The following is a 17,300-nucleotide window of genomic DNA, read 5'->3' as shown; positions in this document are numbered from 1 at the left end:
CCCCCCCGTTTTTACCACACGTCTTGATTCATTGGCCCGATAAAGGATATAAGAGGAAAGGAAAGAGAATAGGAAATGGAGCTGATACATTGATCCAAAGTCACCCACTCGGCGCGAGAGATGGACTCAATTACGGATCAGGTACCGCCCTTTAATAGTCGCCTTCGTCATCGTCGTCTCCATCGCCGCCTCGGCCACGGGGTCCTTTCACTCCGTCCTTGCGAATGGGGATCTTGATTCCTTGCAGCGCAAAGCATTTGCTGAGTTGGGTGCTTTCGATGACGCCGGGGAATTTCTTGGCGGAGAAGACTTGGAACGGTTCGGAGAAAACGGAAGCCAACACTGGTGCCGTTCCATGGTTGATCACAGGCGCGCCGTTTGTGGATTCCGTTGATGGTGTGCCAACGTTGACGAAGCTCATTTTCAGACTGAATGTGTTAGCAATTTCTCTGGTCTCAATTCGTCCGAGGGTCCTTACCGGAAAGTTCCTTCGGTCCGCACACTCAAGTCTTGCAGAATAAACCACACCCCGATCTTGTTATCCGGGTCTGTCAACCGGAAAGCACTGGCGCTCAGACTACCGATCAGATTGCGAGTGAACATTCCACCGGGCCCTCCCGACACGGGTTGCGCGGCGGGAGACATGGAGGCGGGCATCTGGCTGCCGGCGTAGTATTGTGGGTAGGTCACTGGCTGACCGTATTGATTTTGGTATGCCACCTGCTGGCCACCGTAGTAGTTGCCCATCTGGGGGTAGTTGTAGGGGGCCTGGTTGTAGGTGGCGGGGTAGGTCGGCGACATGCTCTGCGGCGGGGGAGGGTAGGAGGATGACATGGCGGTAGAGATTGAGGGAGAGGTGGCGGAGTGCTTCACGAGGTTGACTTCGTTGGTACCGTCGACATTCCATAGGTCGACGGTGAGGACGTAGAAGGAGGTATCGATTTCACTGAAAAGGGCAATTAGCACGCTATGATCCAAAGTCCATCCGAAACACGCACTTGATATCGATTTCTTTGTCCGTGAACTCATCCCGCACAATCAGACGAATGCATGGGGGAGGGGTGATCGGTCGCCGGTCCTGCAAATCGTTAGTCCACGCCGGGGCGAGGAATGCGGAAATGGCACCCACCTTGTCGCCAAAACCACACATGCGAGCTCGAATCGGCTGCTGCACCACTTGTAATGAGTAGATCCGACCCTCATGCCTCTGTGACACGGATCCTAGTTGATCGGACCGTAGCGGGTTGGACGGGTAGGGAGTTCCGGTCGGAGCAGAGATGCGATCCATTGACAGAGGCGGCGGAACGGGATGATGTCTATCCTCGACGGCGTACATGGTACCAGATAGAAATCAACCCAGGTTGACGTCTTTGTAGATCAGATCTTCTTTGTAGCGGGGGTGTAGTGACATGCGACCCCGCGGGTTTCAGACGTCACTGGAGCATCGACTCCGGCAGAAAAAAATGTCGGTGGCGTCGGTGTCGAGGGGGAGATGCGGACTCGAGGAGAACGCGCCCGCGTGACAGGGAGAATGGAAGTGATGGAATTCCGCAAGAGTTGGAAAGTGCGACAGAGAGGTTGAAAGTGCTGGGAAAGTGAAAGTCTTTGGGTGAACCGCACGATGACGCCGTCAAAAGTGCGGGAGATTGGCTGAAATTCCACGGATCGATTCAAGCCCGGAAGTTAGTGCGCCAAAAGGACGAAGTATGGGAGAAAAGAAGAAAAGAAGAAGTGACGTTGACTATTTAATTCTCGACTGCAAAGATCTGCCGCAGGAAAACCTTCCCAGACGCTCGGGATGTAACTCTCAACCCGCAACCGGGCGTGGCGGATGTCCATTTCCGGTCATTTAGCGGCCTTGACTATGAAGAAATATTGAATTGTTCCAAGTGGTGAAGAGTATCTGGGCGTGAGGAATAATCTACAGGATCTTGATCTACTCAATTATCATTTTCACTGATCATACTTTGATACTATGATCTATCCACTGTTACTGTAGATCTGTTCCCTTCATCTTACAACCTAGGATCATCGTCAGGGCCCGAACCAGAAGCTGTCGGCCCATGTTTGACCCTAAACTCGCCAGATTTGGTTCTCGGACTGGGGACCTGACACGAACCGTGAGGTGAAAACAACATCGACAGGGGTCAGCACAATGAAACAACAGCTATCATGCGGAGAAAAGATCTGATACAAGGTGGCCACTTGCTATCACAACCCGAACCCGACCGCTTGGAGTGAACTAACAGGAGCCTGCCTCACTCTGGTCGTTGGGGCTATGAGCCAGGGGTGCATCCTGTTCTCCTGGAAATCTGGCCAGCCCCTTGCAGTGTCCCCTGGACATCCATGTGCGATGGCAAGTCCCGAAAGCATGGTAACTGCCGGATAAATTGAACGGGAGTGCTGGGCTAGCGCGTCAAGGGAGCTGATTGGACCATCGCTATCACATACTGTACGAAGGGTATATGCAAGGGTTCATCCACATCGATTCAGCTCAAATGGCAGGTCTTCGGTGGGGAGTCATGCATTAGCTGAACCACCAAGCCAAACAGAAAGAGAGGCCATGGCCAAAGCTCATGTCAGTACCTGCCCGGGTACGTATGTGGCGCAGGTATAGTACTGCAATGAACACCGCCAAAGGGAAGGATATAGCCAAGCCTTGCCTGAGCCATTGCAGAGGTACCAGACGCGGGCCATCTACTCGGATGCCAACCCCTTGGGTGTATATTGTCATCCGGTCTGGCACGGTTCACACCTTGGCAAGCCACCCTTTTCCAGCTGGCTGCATGATCGCACTGAGGAAAGACGCCAGACCGCTAGATGTCACGACAAGACCGGGGGATAGCGCTGCCCAATGATCGGCCCAGGATGGTGGGTTATTGCGGCTGATCGAGAGCCGATTGGCTTGGAGATATGTGCCCCCGCACTGGAGTGATTAGCGCATAGAATAAGAGGAGAGATGAGACGTGAGACAAGGGAAGTAAGAGAGAGACGGAGAGAGAGAGGGAGAGAGGGGAAAGATACTAATGTGATCTGTCAACTCCCGAGCTGACACCGCTCAACTATCGCCAATCTCCGACAATATCACTCCACAGTGGATATGATAACTCTGTGAGTTTAAACGACCAATGACAGCCCATATGCCCTTTCCATATTCAAACCTCATCTTAACATGGTTAATCGATCACTGTCGTATATCACGTGACTGGTCAGTGACGTAAAGCCAATTTCGTGTTGCTTGCTTCCCAGGTAGTTGCCTTCGCTTTTTGACTCTCTCAAATCTCCTGACATTGAAGCAACAGGAGGCCTGTTGAGAACCGAGACAACAAGGACCTATCCTCTTGGCTCATCCACGCTTGCCCGTTGCGGTCCCACACGGGTGATCGCCATCTACCCGTGTCAGCCTCACCTGTCAAATATCCATGCAAGATGAAGATCACATTGAAGATTGTTATTACTCCTTCACATCATTGTTGACTATTCCTAGATAAGATATATAATTGCTTTGAAACAACTATTAGCCTCATGCTTCGTTGGATACCGGATGGTTTATGTAGCATATTTTCATGGACTAGATCAGCAACCCCGAGACTGAAAAAATGTGACACTGGCAATTATTTGATACCCTAGCATCTAGTCTAGTGACAGACCTTTGGTGGTGTGATAGAGCAGTGCTTGCTAGATCAAGGGGCTTGGGGCTTAAGGTGTGGAGTTGATATTGTAGTATGGGATACGCTCTTGGGAGATAATCATTTCCTTGCCCGATGCTTCGTAGATTGAGATGAGAAATGACCAGAATTATCAGGCTTAGGAGATTTGGGAGAAAAGAGAAAACATGGAATTGGACATTCATGTTGGACAATGAATAGAGAGTTGGCTGATGCATCAGCTCAGCACCTCGTGGGACAAATCTTGAAGCATGGGCCCAAATGAAATGGATGGAAACACATCCAATAGAAAGAACATACAAGATAGAAATGAATGATACTAAGACTACAAACAGGCAATCACACGGAACAACCTGAACCCTTAGGCAGAAATAGAGGCACTTGTCCAGACAAAGCCCACAACATCAGATCAAAGAGATGTGAATAACCTCACCCAAACACCAAAAAGGAAAGCAAAAAAAATGGGGGGTCCTCTCTCTCTTGGTGTTATTGGGGGACGAACGCCTTCCAATTACCTGCTGGAGAAGCTAAGCCGACTGCAGTTTGGAAGATGTTTTCGCACCGGACCCCGGGATGCTAGACATAGACTTCATTACCGAGGTAAATTATTAGCCTCCTTCCAGGTTCGAACCGCAGCCAGTCCTCACTCCAGCTGCATGATTGTTACTCATCTTGGAAACGTCTTCTAGAGTGGTCATGACTTATACCGTTGAGCCACACGGGGCGAGAGATAATATTTCTTTCTTTATTGCCATGATATAGGGTGTTTTTCCTACCCTTGAGGCTTCAGGCAGATTTATCCTCCCATTCTCATGTTTCTTTTCCATTCAGGTCTTTCACTCCCCTACGCCTTCACTCCTGCTTCCACCTTTGTTTCCCATCCCCGTCTTTCCTTCCCATCGACTCTATTCCCATCCACTCCATCCCCTTCCCCCTCAGGCTGCCATTCCGCTTTTTCCTCCCTCAGTATTCAAGACTTCTTCTTCTCTCATGGCTCAATCCATGTGCACTAGATAGGGCATTCTGATACTTGGTCAATTACAATCTGATATCTTGCAGACTGAAGGTATTTGAATACATGTGTTGGACAGAACGGGGTCAAACCAGCAACCCTCCAATACCAAGTAAGGCAGACTTCCAAAAGTCTATTGTATTCTCCTCGTAAGCATTCATTCTCACAACGTATTCAAAGTGTATGTGGAAACGTTGTGGCATTTCTTGGCATAAATAGGTTAATATGTGGGGCCGCATTGGTGGAGCCTCTCCTTACTGAACAACTCAGAGCACTCCTTGTTCCGCGCATCAAGACTGACCAACAGTTAATCCTCTGGAAAAATGAGGTCTAAAGAGTACAAGTAATTCCGCGATTGCGTGTTTTCCATGGTGTTTTCTTTTTCTTCCTTCACGGTGTCACATGATATCAAAAAAAATTACTAATCAGGATACAAACTTGGGAAGATTCATCTCGAATTGCTCAATCTTATAGAGCTCCAAACAATGTACTACAAAAGAAAGGAGACTCTAGTGTCATCTTTGTTCTTTTTACATATTAATCAATGAAATGCTTAGCTGTGATATCCCACTACAGCTACACAAAGACTAAAGCAGGCTGCCGTAGCCAAGAACACAAACCATGTCATAAGTTATATGTATTATTGAAGACATGAGGCTCATTCATTATATATGCTGTGGCTACTTTGATGGAGTAGGTGAGACCATTAATGTATTCAACAAACATTCTGCATACTCAAAACTTTAATACCTCTCTAGTTCGTTATATATTGGATGTAGTGTTCATCCATCATCAGTCCACTTTCCTAACATTCTTCAATCACTGACTTTGGCCACAAAGATGGGACAGCGTCACAAGGTTCTGGAAACCGACCACCCAACCGCTAAATTCCTCTACACTATCATCAAGCAGTTGGACCTGAAGTCGGTGAGCTTCATGTAACTTTCGTATCCGAGAAAAGTTCTAATCTTCAAGTGACAGGTCAATTGGAATCATGTTGCCTCTGACCTCGAGATATCCAATGGCCATGCTGCTCGCATGCGATATTCCCGTTTCCGACAGCAAATGGAAGGAGTTTCAGGAGTGCCTAGGCAGAAGAAGAAGCCCAAGAAAGGCAAAACAGTAGACCCTCCTGTTGGCATGCACACGGGTCTCCCAGCGAACCCATTCATGACACCCAAAATGGAGTCCATGGAGCCATTCTTACACAGCAACCCATTCTTCAAAAGCGAATTGACAACCCAGGGAAACCCAGGCATGCAAGACTTCACCAATTATCCTCAGTCAATGCCTGGAAGCGGTACACAGTCGTATTCTTACCTGCCACAGAATTTTGCCTCAAGGGGGTTCCAACATGCGTCTACAATCCCGTCTGGTCTGCCACTCGCCAACCAAGGGACATCATTTATGAACCCATACCAGTCTCCTGAGATTCTAACCAGCCACCCCTATGGACTAATGTCCGGGGCCAGCTTCAGTCCAACCACAAATTGGGCGCCACAGGAGTCCTCTTATCAGGATCTTCAGACCGTGAAAGTTGAAGATGATAGTCAGACAGAAGCAGGAACCTTGAATTTTGGCGAGCAGGTCAACAACCTGCCACTTCAATTTGGAACGCAATCGCCCATGGCGAACTTTGTCCCACTCCCCAGCTGGGAACAGCAGCCATCCTTTCATGACAGGGGAGAGAACGCGAAAGTCGAAGAGGAGCAGTCCAATAAAACGGGAGATATTGGTCTGAGCGACCAGTTCAACAACATGCCTATACAACAGGTTGATCATCCCATGGAAGACGTTGATGAATCTTTTGCTGACCACCACGATCAACATTCTGCTCACGTCCTTCAAGGAATGGCCGGTCCTCACGTCGACCCTACCACTTACCACCACCAGGTCCAAAACGCCTTTGAGTACCAGATTCAATATTCACGTCAGGAACCTGACAACAGCCCGACTAGCCCCCACGTCGATCCATCCGCTCAGGGCCAACCTCAGCCCGTGGCTGATGACAACTTCCACATCGTGCAACAGAGCGTGGATATCAATTCACAACCGATTCCACCTGCAGCTGAGAATCTGGCTCAAACCCCTATCAAAGACCCCGTTGAAGTCGTTGTCAACAAAGGGGGCGATAAAGCCGTACAGAATCTCGTTCGAAAGCCCAGCCCAACGCCCGATGAGCAGCCTGTTGAGACACTCAACCAAGCACCTCCGGCACAAGCTGTTCAGGAAGCCGTTCATTCTGTTCAACCCGTTCAGTCCCCAGTCCAGCAACTCACTCAGACACCGGATCAAACTATTGTCAAACAGCCTACGCCGCCCATCCAGCCCCAAGTCCTGCACTCTTCTCAACAAAACACCCCGAACGTCATTCAGCTAGCTGATCAGAGGCCCATCCAATCAAATGCGCAACACATCGTTCAAAATATGGCTGGTCACCAGCTCAACGACACATCTTGCTATAGCTTCCAACATACCGCCCAACCACCCATTGATAGTTCTGTTGATATATCTGTTTATCCTGCAAGTGATGGGTCTAGGCTCCAACCATGCCAATCAGCAGAGCCAACACCAACACAGCAGCAGATGTCGGAGGTCAAAATTGAGACAACCCGGGCTCATGAGGCCTAGGGTATAGAAGACTCAAGGGGTATTAGACGTTGTGTTCCTATGGTGTACACGGTTTCATCTCTGACAATGGCATACAAGCCAGAGTCTTGCTTTTTACTTCTTGTTTCCTTGCATTTCCTTTTTGAGAGAATCTGAGCCGTTCTCAAGTGTACTCCATCCTTGTATCAGGTAGCAGAATGTGACGTGATCTTCTTAATTCACTATTTGATCATTTATACCCACTCAATAAGGTTGGGTTTTAGGATAATTCTGACCATGAGCCAGCAATATAAAAACACAGCACGCGCGAATATCAACGGGGTATCCTAGACATGAAAGACAGCTTCCAACTTCTAAACTTTCTAACCCGAGCCAAACTGACGAGGTGTGACATAGGGATAGACCAAATAGAAGAACGTATGACGATCTGAACACCAGGAACTCGAGATTTTGAAAAAAAACCAACAGAAAACAGCAAATCCCGTCCATGAATGCAAGCGAGCGTGGAATTGAACTCGCACCATATCTCAAAGGCCTATCGCCGAAGTGATTTAACTATCACATTGTAGCAAGTAGCCTGTTAAGCGGCTGATATGTGGAGTGTGGCCCGGTATCGTTCTAGTGAAGAAAGTGAATGGATACCTGACCCATCAGGATTGCAGATGCCCCAGGTTCTGCCTTGATTCGAGAGCAGGATGAAAGAAAAAGCGACAATGCAGGATATGGATATCATAAACGACAAAAACAAAATAAGAGAAGCCCATCTGGGTGTCTATTGCGTAGCTTCAGATGTCTGCCATGACGGACTCGACAATCTTTCGCTTGTAGTTGGACAAAGCCTTGTCCTTTTTCTGCATTTGAGCCCGAAGCTTCAAGTAGCGCTGCTTCCAGGTCGCCTCGGACACAGGATAACCGAGATCATCATCTTCGTCTAGATTAGAGTTCGTCACGATGTTGCTATTGTCGATCGAGTGATGACCTGAAGTCAGGCTTGTACTTTCCAAGTCGGTAAGGTTTCCAAGTGTGATCTGCATCGAGAAATGGCCTGAGGTCTTGTGGTCGTGGGAGATGGAATAGTTGATTTCAGCTGGGTCGCGACTTCCATCTGGGTTTGGCGTGGTATGTTCTATCCTCACCACCATGGAGCCTGGACTACTACCAGGGAAACCAAAGTGGTGTCCGACGCCAAGGTGGAAGGCCATGATCGAGGGATGTATGTCAATTTGACTATGTGAGTACATCGTAGACAGATTGATCACCATCGCCGAGGCCAGGGTTTCAGTCTCATCGTGGGTAAGTGGAAGTCCCCTTCCGATCAGTCTGGCATGTATGAGTTCGGCTGAGAGCGCGCGAACTATATCGTCCATGGCAGGACTAGAGGCGGTATTTGTATTGTTAGGGTCGCCCGACGAAGACATTCGACTTATAGTACCCGTATTCGTATTTTCCATGGTGTGATGCTGTTGGCGACCATTAGCTGCTTCAGCTCCTGAAATAACTGCGCCATTGACACCATTGACTACCAATCTCGGAGGAGTCGCAAGTCGTACTGGTGCCCCTGAATGTAAGGGAACTTGTAATTGAAGTTTGCTGGGCCTTCCTTGTGTAATAGGAGTCGGTGTTTGATTATAAGGAGGAGTTTCAAAAGGCTGGGAAGAGTTTGAATCAAGTGCAGGGGGAGAAGTGTGAGTACCAGAATTCGGGATGTGCGATGCTTCACGACTGGGATTGACCTGAAAGGTAGAGAAGGAGCCCGAAGTTGGGCCTTTGTTGGGGGGCCTGCCTCTACCTTTTCCGGCAGATATACCACTGCTACTCGGCCAAGCGGATGAAACTGCCGGTCCGTGTCGTCTCCTTGTGCGCGCCTTCTCGCCCGTCAATGGAGTCATAGCAGATCGAGGCTCAGCAGACATGAGAACATCGGATGGTAGGTGGCTTCTCGGAATGATGGCTGATTGAGGATAGTTTGCTGGTGATGCTTCTCGATCTGGCAGTCTCCAGCGGATATCTTGGTTAGACTGATCTGTTCCTTGAGCTGACACTCCGCCTTGGAAAGAGGAGGCAGCCGTGATCCATGGGTCATTGGATTCCATGTCATCGGGAAATGCACTGAATGGAATTGCGCTTTGCGGGAATGTAACAGAATGGGCCGGAAAGCTACCATGTTGGAGAGCGCCCACTGTTGTATCAAGCGAAGGTCGCTTTGCTGCTTTGTCCTCCTCTAGTTCCCTATCTTCGGCCCTTTTTCTTCCTCGTTTTGGCTTCCACTGTGGTACAAGTGCTCTGAGTGCGAGATCCTCCTCTAGTGGTACGCCATCGCGAGAATCACTAACAAAAGGACCAGAAGGCGGGAGATTGGTGTAATATGGATGATGTAGATTCAAACAATAGTTGAAAAAACCGTCAACATGCATAGCACGCATCCAACGCTGAGAACATTAGCGAATATGTACATTGGAATTTGAAAGAACGCTTACCTTGAGCCGAACAGAGTACTGTTGAACTTTCTGTGTACTCTGCTTTTTTTCCATGGAGGGGGGCTCAACACCCAATTGAATTGCGAGCTCAATCCATGTTTTCAGTTCACCGTTCTCCTTCTTGCGAATAAGTTCAAAAAGTGCAAAGACGCTGAAACTTTTACCGTCACTTCGCGGTGGGGTACGAAAGGTTTTCCTTAGCTCTGATGTGTCGACGGTTGATGGAACATTGGGATTGCAATACAGGATAAACATGACATATGCATCATCGATGGTTTCATCAGTGACATTTTGCGATGGAAGAACACGGGTATCAGCATGATCAGCAGGATCCTTGGTCGGTTGATGCCGTTGGGGCCCAAATACTGGTGGAGACATAGATGGCCCTGAGCGAGTAGTTGATGATTGGGGAATTGCAGATCGCATGCCCCTCGGCGACGATTGTAAACTTCTCGGTGTTTCTCTTCGCTGCAATGGAGGGGAATTGTTGACATCTAGTTGACTGCGAGCACTCCCTAAAGAGGAGCCACTCTGGAGGGTTGATTCCAAGGTCGGGGGATATCGCGCATATTGCTGGACAACCATATGCGGACCTCCAAGCTCACGACTTGAGCGATCCCCCGAGTCCATCCCCACCGGAAATGGGGTTTCCATGTGAAGCTGTGGGACCCAAGATCACGGAGCTCCTTCAATTGCAGGGCTGGGCTGGACGTGTAAGACGCAATATCATGAGAATCTTGCACAGCACGTCGTCATGATCAGTCTAGAAAGTGGATGTATATAGCTGAGACAAAGGAGTAAGGCAACTCTGCAGGATCCAGGAGGTTTCCCCTCGAGGTGGCTGGAAGCGCCCATCCTTAAAGCTCAAGCTGAGTTCTATTTTGGGGCCATCTAGTGTTCCCTAGTCAGGACTAGCGTTATGGCCTGAGGGCGGGGTTGCTGCCTCAGAGGGTCACGTGGACCGCATCGGATCAACGGCGAGAATTTCCCGAAAGAGAGCGAGCCCATTGTGAACTAATGGCTATAGTTCACTTCTATGGCGTGGGTATAGCTTTCAAACCCATGCAATCCAAAATTTGGCGTTTGGGAAGCCGATTCATCTAATTTCCCTCTCGTTATCAGCGTGATAGGGTCCCGGTATGCTGGTGAGATGCGCAACGAAAGCCAGCTGGGCAAAAGATCGAGAACAGTCGAGCAACCGAGATGTCCAAGAATGCAAGTCATTGAATGGAAAGTTGTGCCGCGACAAAGAGACTCGGAGGTTTAGGCTGATCTCCCAAAGCGGTTAGCGTAAGGCTTATCGATAAGCATTATCATCGACTCCTGTGAACAAACCGGCTCGATCCGGTTCATCATTGCTGTCGATTGATATCGACAGCATACATGCCATTGTTGTCGCCAGATTCTTCTCCACAGGCCTCCTGACCCGCGTTGTTGCGCTATTAATGTGGCCTTCATCCTCGCTGGCAACTATATCATACTAGCGCGGCCCTGTGAGAGTCATACAGTGAGTCCTTGATTCCTCCACATATATGCGCGTTGAGCCGAGTATACCATTAGATGTTGTATATTCGCTTGACTGAGCCCTTTCTGACTTTGTCTTCGCGAGCTGTCTAGTGGCAAAACCGAAACTATTGAGTGTATTCTGACAAGCTCTCCACACACTCAAAGAGACCCCACTGCATGCGCCATGGCGTCCTCGAGATCCACTCGCCCGGTTCGATCGAATCGCACTCAGGTACAGTCCTATCATGAGGAAAGCTCATCGCATGACGAAGGACATGCGGCATCACGCCGAGAGTCATTGTCTTTACGTTCGCGTACAACTCGAATGCCAAAATCCTATCGCGAAGAGTCAACGGATGGCTTCGATGAGCCCGATGAGCCCGATGAGCCTGATAATCAAGAGATGGATGCAGTGTTGATTACACCCGCTGTCGAACCAACAGTTCGCGGGCCTGCATCCAACCCTCGGCCCCCTCGGCCTCAACGCGCAGCTCCCAAACCCAAGCCGGTCAAGAAAACTGGGAAACGGAATCGCGGTCAAGTGGGGAAGCCTTTGAGCAAGCGCCCCAAGATAGATATAAGTGATGCGATCTTTTTTGGGTCAGGCATTGTACCTCCTTGGCAAACACTCCCCTACCACATCCTTCTCGATATCTTCCTGCGCGCATCGCATCCATTACTCGACGAAGGGCGTTCCTCTCGCAACGACTCAGTTAAGTGGCTAGTCAGCATGGCCCTTCTTTGTCGCAGCTTTCATGAGCCTGCGCTCGCTGCGCTTTATTACTCTCCTCCACTTTTGCCTGCTTACAAGGCCCATACGCTGCTCCACTTGGTTTCTCAACCCCAAGAATCATTGTCCATGAATTACTCCAGCAAGATCAAGGAGCTGCATGTTGAGGTAGAACCGGTTCTTCAATACAAAAGTGGACCTACTCTTGGCTACTTCGACCTTTCCAGCTTGCTTGAGAGGACACCTCAGCTGCATGGTCTGCGTCTTTACCACCGGGACGATTTCACCGTTGGAATGCCTACTTGGAATATAGGGCCGTCCAAATGGACCTATCCTGAATCCATCTTTGCAGTACTCCACCGTGAGATTCTTCTTCGTAGCTTTGAATGGAACTCTCGCTTTATGGAAACAGGCGAACTTCTCCAGTTCATGAGTGCGCATCATATGAAACCCGCCTTCAGGGGCTTGAGAGAGCTCAAACTTCTTCACTTCGATGATACTGACGGGGAAGAACAACCTTCTCCCAAAGCAACAGCCCTGATCCGAGCTGTCAACTTACTTCCAGAGATCGAAAAACTGGAAATCATTGAAAGCTCTTTGGCCAATGGAGAAATACTGACAAAGCTACCTCCTACCATTCGCTCGCTCACTTTGAACAATTGTGAACGAATAACATCTCAAGATGTTGCAACATTCCTTTCTTCACATGGCGCAAATCTTCGAGAGCTGAGCCTCAGTCACAACAGATATCTCAGCATGTCTTTCATCCAAGATCTAGCACAGTTATGCCCAAGTCTTGTATTTTTCAAGATGGACATCTCAATACATGACGTGTCTAGCTACCATGATGTTGAGCCTCAATTCAATGAGCTACTTGCCCAATCCGAAGTGCCCACATGGCCAGAAACACTTCAGGAAATTGAACTGACCCAACTGCGCAAATGGAACGATGCGGCCGCCGAGGTATTTTTCACATCATTAGTGAACGCGGCACCCAAGCTCCGCGACTTGCGACGATTGGCTATAAGCGCGATTTTGAAAATTGGATGGCGTGACCGCGCAACCTTCCGTGAGAGATGGATTGGCCAGCTTGAGAAAACCTTCCTCCGTCGAAGCCCACCACCAGACCCTAACCTCCGCTCTCTCCGAAAGCGAACACTTCTGCCCACTATCGCCGAGACGAATGCACCAACAGAGGCCGAGGAAGCGTCTGATTCACGTCCGAGTACAGCCGAAAGTGGACTATCGTCCAAACGCCAGAGTGTTCGTCTGGCGCAGAAATCCTGGGAAGTGGAACTCGATGATGATGAACCACTGCCGCAGTCGCAGGGAATGTGCGACATTGTCAACATTCGTATTGACAACCAGCGTCCCACTGAAATGCAATACAATGAGAACGATTTCCTGGATGATGAGCTAAGTGGTGACGAGGATTGGGCAGGTGATGACTTTGAACCTGTCGCTGGACATGCATGGTGATCATCGATACATTTTTTCTATCTTGTATGTCTTCCATGGAGTATAACAATTTTGTCTCGGATCACTTTATAGGCGCTGGTACTGCTTCTTGGCTGGAAAAGGAATGGGACGGGATAAACAGGAGCAATGGGGTCATATTGATTTATCCGCTACTTTTGATATCATGTATGTAATTTGTTTTGTAGGAATATGTTGGAGGATTGTCCTGCTGAAGATGAAATTGAGGATCAAACCTTCTTATACTCGAGACGTGACCCGGTCTGTGCACGACGATCAACCTAGCCAAGCCCCACAGGACTGTCCTATCCACAAGTTCTCTCTCAACCTCACTCCTGTTCACCCTCTGTTGGTATATTCGGTTCATCCTTTCTATTGGCCTTTTTTTGGATGTCTTGAGATTATTTATCACGACCTTGACCCCATTCTGACTGGGTTCGGCCATGGCGCCCGAGGCCCCCGCGGACACAGCAGGCCCGTCCTCTCCACCGCCTCGACTGCCAGAAGGATGGTAAGTCGACCCAAGAGCGGTCTTTCTTGCGACCTGACAATCCAATAGGCTCGCCCAGTGGGAGGGCGTCCAGCGAAAATGGTATTTCGTCCAGCGAACAACGGGCAAGTCGCAATGGGATATTCCAACCGAACCCGTCCTCCTCACGCCATCAACGACACCGATACCCGGGCCAGGGTCTTCACAAGCGCCGATCTCGAATAAAATTGGCAACAGCTTGCGGGCAGTGGAGACTGGAGATACAACGGCGGGCTTAAATCGTTCTGCGGCGGACAGTGCGAGAGTTTCCGTAGGGAATCGCTCATTATGTCTGCATAAACATTGCAAGAATGGCACTGATGGTGGGATAGAGCTCTGGTCATTCCCCGATGTATGGGGGGTCAGAAAACCCTATGCATGGGTCTGCAGGAGTCCTAGGTCCGTATTCGAATCACACCGGTCAGCACATACCCGGAGCATATTCGCAACATAATACCGGCAACGATGGTGGATATGGCTCAGTATGTTCAAGTTCCACTGCTCTAACTTGCATGAGAACTGATGTTTCTGCAGATACCCCTGCAGTACGGCCATGCAGCCCAAATGAACGGTGCCGAGTCCGCTTTCTATTCAATGCCTGGACATCCCCAACACTTGAACCAAGGTATACCTGGGACAGCCTGGGGAAATTCCTCTTCAATTCAGGGATACCCAGGCTTCGGACAAGGGTACCATCCGGAGCCCTTCCAAGGGGGTTCTTCGGGCCCACAAAATCCGTCGTGGAAAGCGAGCCAGACACCTCAAGGGCAAATGGCTAACAGAGCAATCTCTCAGCCGCAATGGCAACCGGAGCCACAACTTAACCACATAAATGGTACCGGTGATCACATTCCAATGAATGCCCACTCGTCAACCCTTTCCCGACCATTCTTTGGGTCATATTCCTCTTACAATGCTGCGGATCAAAAACCGAGAGAGTTTCCGTCTCATTCCTCGGTTTCACCCCTCACTGGGGAAGGGCAACCGTCACAGGCACACATGAACGGCTTTCCTGGTCATTCACCTCCGTCAATGACGGATCAAGTTATGTCAAGCCACAAATACCCCGTCTCTCGATCTCAAACGCAACACGCTTCTAGCGATCCTGCATTACAGGGGTTTTCGCCATTACAGCATGCGCAAGCTCAATATCAGCAGCAACACATGCTACGAAACCACCCAGGGCCCGACATAAATCATCCAAGCCAGCAGGGACACCAAGGGAACATGGCTCAATATCAGAACCCGCTGCGCCACGTCGATTCAAACGGTTATATTTCACAACAACAATTTGGATATACTGGTGGAGCTACCAGCTTTGCTGAAACGGCACACCAAATGCCCTATGCCCAGTCAGGTCATGCATCAGTGACCACCCGACAAGGTCCATTTGAGAGCCAGTTTGTGAGTGGGCCTTGGACATCGACACCGCCCAACTCTGGCCCGCCTTAGATACATTTCCATGTTCTGTTTTCTCTTTTCATTGCTGGCATGAATGGATCCTGTGGATCTCTCTTTCTGTGGGTTTCATTTTCTTCAGTATAGATTTCCGGGTTTGAGTTGTATTTACTTCGTTCACAACTCAATCGTTGATCAACCTATATCGTTTGGGTTTTCTTATGATATTGTTGTCACTATCGATTGAAATTCCTAGTATACATTCATAGGCCAACTATCCTGGCCACTTCAAACTTTGGTGCCCTAGGGCTTCGTATTGGCCCGTGCGGACCTGTTTAAAACCGCTTGCGAGTCGAATCAAGCTCGCTGGCTATTTAGCCATGCATGATGTAACCTTGGAAGTGCTCGATATGATTATCACGACACAATTAATCCAAAAACGTCTAGTGGGGTCCATTTATTTGCAGAATTTCTGGGTCGTTAAACAATAACCATCTCGATTGTTTAGAAAATAGCTCTCAGTTGAAAAGAATGAGCCTTGCTTGACCAAAGTGTGTTTGAAGCTTGCGCTCACTTCACTTTGCCAGCGGCACACTCGTCAGCTTAAGTATCAACTTTTTTTTCGGTTTCTTTGTTTCTTCTTTCCTCCCCCAACTTCTCTCAACGTTCAACTCCTTACTTTAACCCAACGTTCAACTTTCTTCCACCAATCTCAAGATGCCTCAGGCAGTCTGGGATGATGAGCGGCACAAGAAGGTGAGTCGACACATTTGAATCGGAAAGGCAGCAGAAACGAGCCCCTTCCAGTCAGATATACTTAGCTGACATGTGACCCCCTTGACCTAGCTCTTGCTTGCCATTATGGCCAACCAACCCAAGCTCGACTACGAGGCTGTCTCTAAGAGCATGGATGATGGTGAGTACTTTCAAGGATTTGAAACACTGAAATCACTCATGCCGTGCACACCTCATGTACCCCTAAAGCCTCACTCTCTGACGTCGTTCTTGTTCTGAGAGCTACTGCAGTACTAATTTAAAAATCAAACTAACAGGCACAAAAGCTGCATCAATTCGTGAGCATATCCGCCAGTTGAAGATGCGCGTGTCTTCCACCAACAGTACCCCCAACGCCTCGCCCGCCAAGAAGGAAAAGGGCCCCAAAGCAAAGCGGGCCAATTCAAAGGCCACCCAAGCTGAACGTCCCTCTAAGACCCGACGCCTTACCATAACTGATCCTCTTGAGTTTGACCGGGGATATGCGACTGATCAAATGGAGACTAACAACTCTGAGGCTGAATCTCCAAGAAAGGACTTGAAAGTCAAGGACGAGCCTCTGGACGATGCCACTCTCCCCAAGAGCAAGATGCAGTATCAGGATGAGGCTGGTCTCGCGACTGAGGCCGATGACAAGATGTCATGCGACCTCTGAGTACTTCGGTCTTCATTTCTATCATCATGTCCACGCCTTGCTACCATATTCTTATCTTCTGTAACGGGCTTGACATTTTTGCTATGCGCTTTCTGTGATGGAAATTACCCCAGTAACTAATCCAATATCAATCAAACAACCAACCATCACAAAAAACCGTAAAATGCCGTACGAGACCGTGAATCAAGGATATGTGTGTAGTTGTACAGGGTGAATATAAAAGGGCCCTCTTCTCATCCGCTTTTCCTCTTCTCGTCGTCACAACTCCACTTATTCAAGTACTTCAACTTATCGCGCGCTCGTTATTATCGTACATCGCGAGAACTCTTGATCCTCTTCGATAACCGCATCTACGAAATCAGTATCATTTACTTTCATCATGCCTATCGTCTGGAATGACAAGGCTGATCTCAAGGTATAAACAAGTGCCCTTCTTTGACTTCATTCCTGCCGCTTTCATCGGCT

General features: G+C 49.0%; 6 protein-coding genes across 6 annotated transcripts; 4 read left to right on the top strand and 2 right to left on the bottom strand.

Moving 5' to 3' along the window:
- Nucleotides 1-151: 151 nt before the first annotated feature.
- Nucleotides 152-1,336, bottom strand: N7511_008223 (velvet factor family protein; the record flags this gene model as incomplete). The annotated part of the gene is made up of 3 exons (XM_057130600.1): nt 152-428; nt 479-946; nt 999-1,336. 3 exons carry the CDS (start codon nt 1,334-1,336, stop codon nt 152-154), a joined length of 1,083 nt encoding a protein of 360 aa, XP_056982383.1.
- A 4,184-nt stretch (nt 1,337-5,520) lies between these two features.
- N7511_008222 (uncharacterized protein) lies at nt 5,521-7,311 on the top strand (the record flags this gene model as incomplete). The annotated part of the gene is made up of 2 exons (XM_057130599.1): nt 5,521-5,607; nt 5,662-7,311. The coding sequence occupies 2 exons, from the start codon at nt 5,521-5,523 to the stop codon at nt 7,309-7,311; spliced, it is 1,737 nt and encodes a 578-aa protein (XP_056982382.1).
- A 764-nt stretch (nt 7,312-8,075) lies between these two features.
- abp2 (putative ARS binding protein Abp2) lies at nt 8,076-10,421 on the bottom strand (the record flags this gene model as incomplete). The annotated part of the gene is made up of 2 exons (XM_057130598.1): nt 8,076-9,719; nt 9,768-10,421. The coding sequence occupies 2 exons, from the start codon at nt 10,419-10,421 to the stop codon at nt 8,076-8,078; spliced, it is 2,298 nt and encodes a 765-aa protein (XP_056982381.1).
- A 1,036-nt stretch (nt 10,422-11,457) lies between these two features.
- N7511_008220 (uncharacterized protein) lies at nt 11,458-13,482 on the top strand (the record flags this gene model as incomplete). The annotated part of the gene is made up of 1 exon (XM_057130597.1): nt 11,458-13,482. The coding sequence occupies one exon, from the start codon at nt 11,458-11,460 to the stop codon at nt 13,480-13,482; it is 2,025 nt and encodes a 674-aa protein (XP_056982380.1).
- Nucleotides 13,483-13,922: 440 nt separating this feature from the next.
- On the top strand, nt 13,923-15,460 carry N7511_008219 (WW domain-containing protein; the record flags this gene model as incomplete). The annotated part of the gene is made up of 4 exons (XM_057130596.1): nt 13,923-13,990; nt 14,039-14,279; nt 14,341-14,490; nt 14,543-15,460. The coding sequence occupies 4 exons, from the start codon at nt 13,923-13,925 to the stop codon at nt 15,458-15,460; spliced, it is 1,377 nt and encodes a 458-aa protein (XP_056982379.1).
- Nucleotides 15,461-16,123: 663 nt separating this feature from the next.
- N7511_008218 (uncharacterized protein) lies at nt 16,124-16,835 on the top strand (the record flags this gene model as incomplete). Its single annotated transcript, XM_057130595.1, has 3 exons — nt 16,124-16,162; nt 16,253-16,322; nt 16,459-16,835. 3 exons carry the CDS (start codon nt 16,124-16,126, stop codon nt 16,833-16,835), a joined length of 486 nt encoding a protein of 161 aa, XP_056982378.1.
- Between the last annotated feature and the right edge of the window lie 465 nt (nt 16,836-17,300).

Source organism: Penicillium nucicola (assembly GCF_028828085.1).
Source record: "Penicillium nucicola strain IBT 29836 chromosome Unknown utg000008l, whole genome shotgun sequence".
NCBI classification, from domain to species: Eukaryota; Fungi; Ascomycota; class Eurotiomycetes; order Eurotiales; family Aspergillaceae; genus Penicillium; species Penicillium nucicola.
This window is presented reverse-complemented; position numbering and strand designations above follow the sequence as displayed.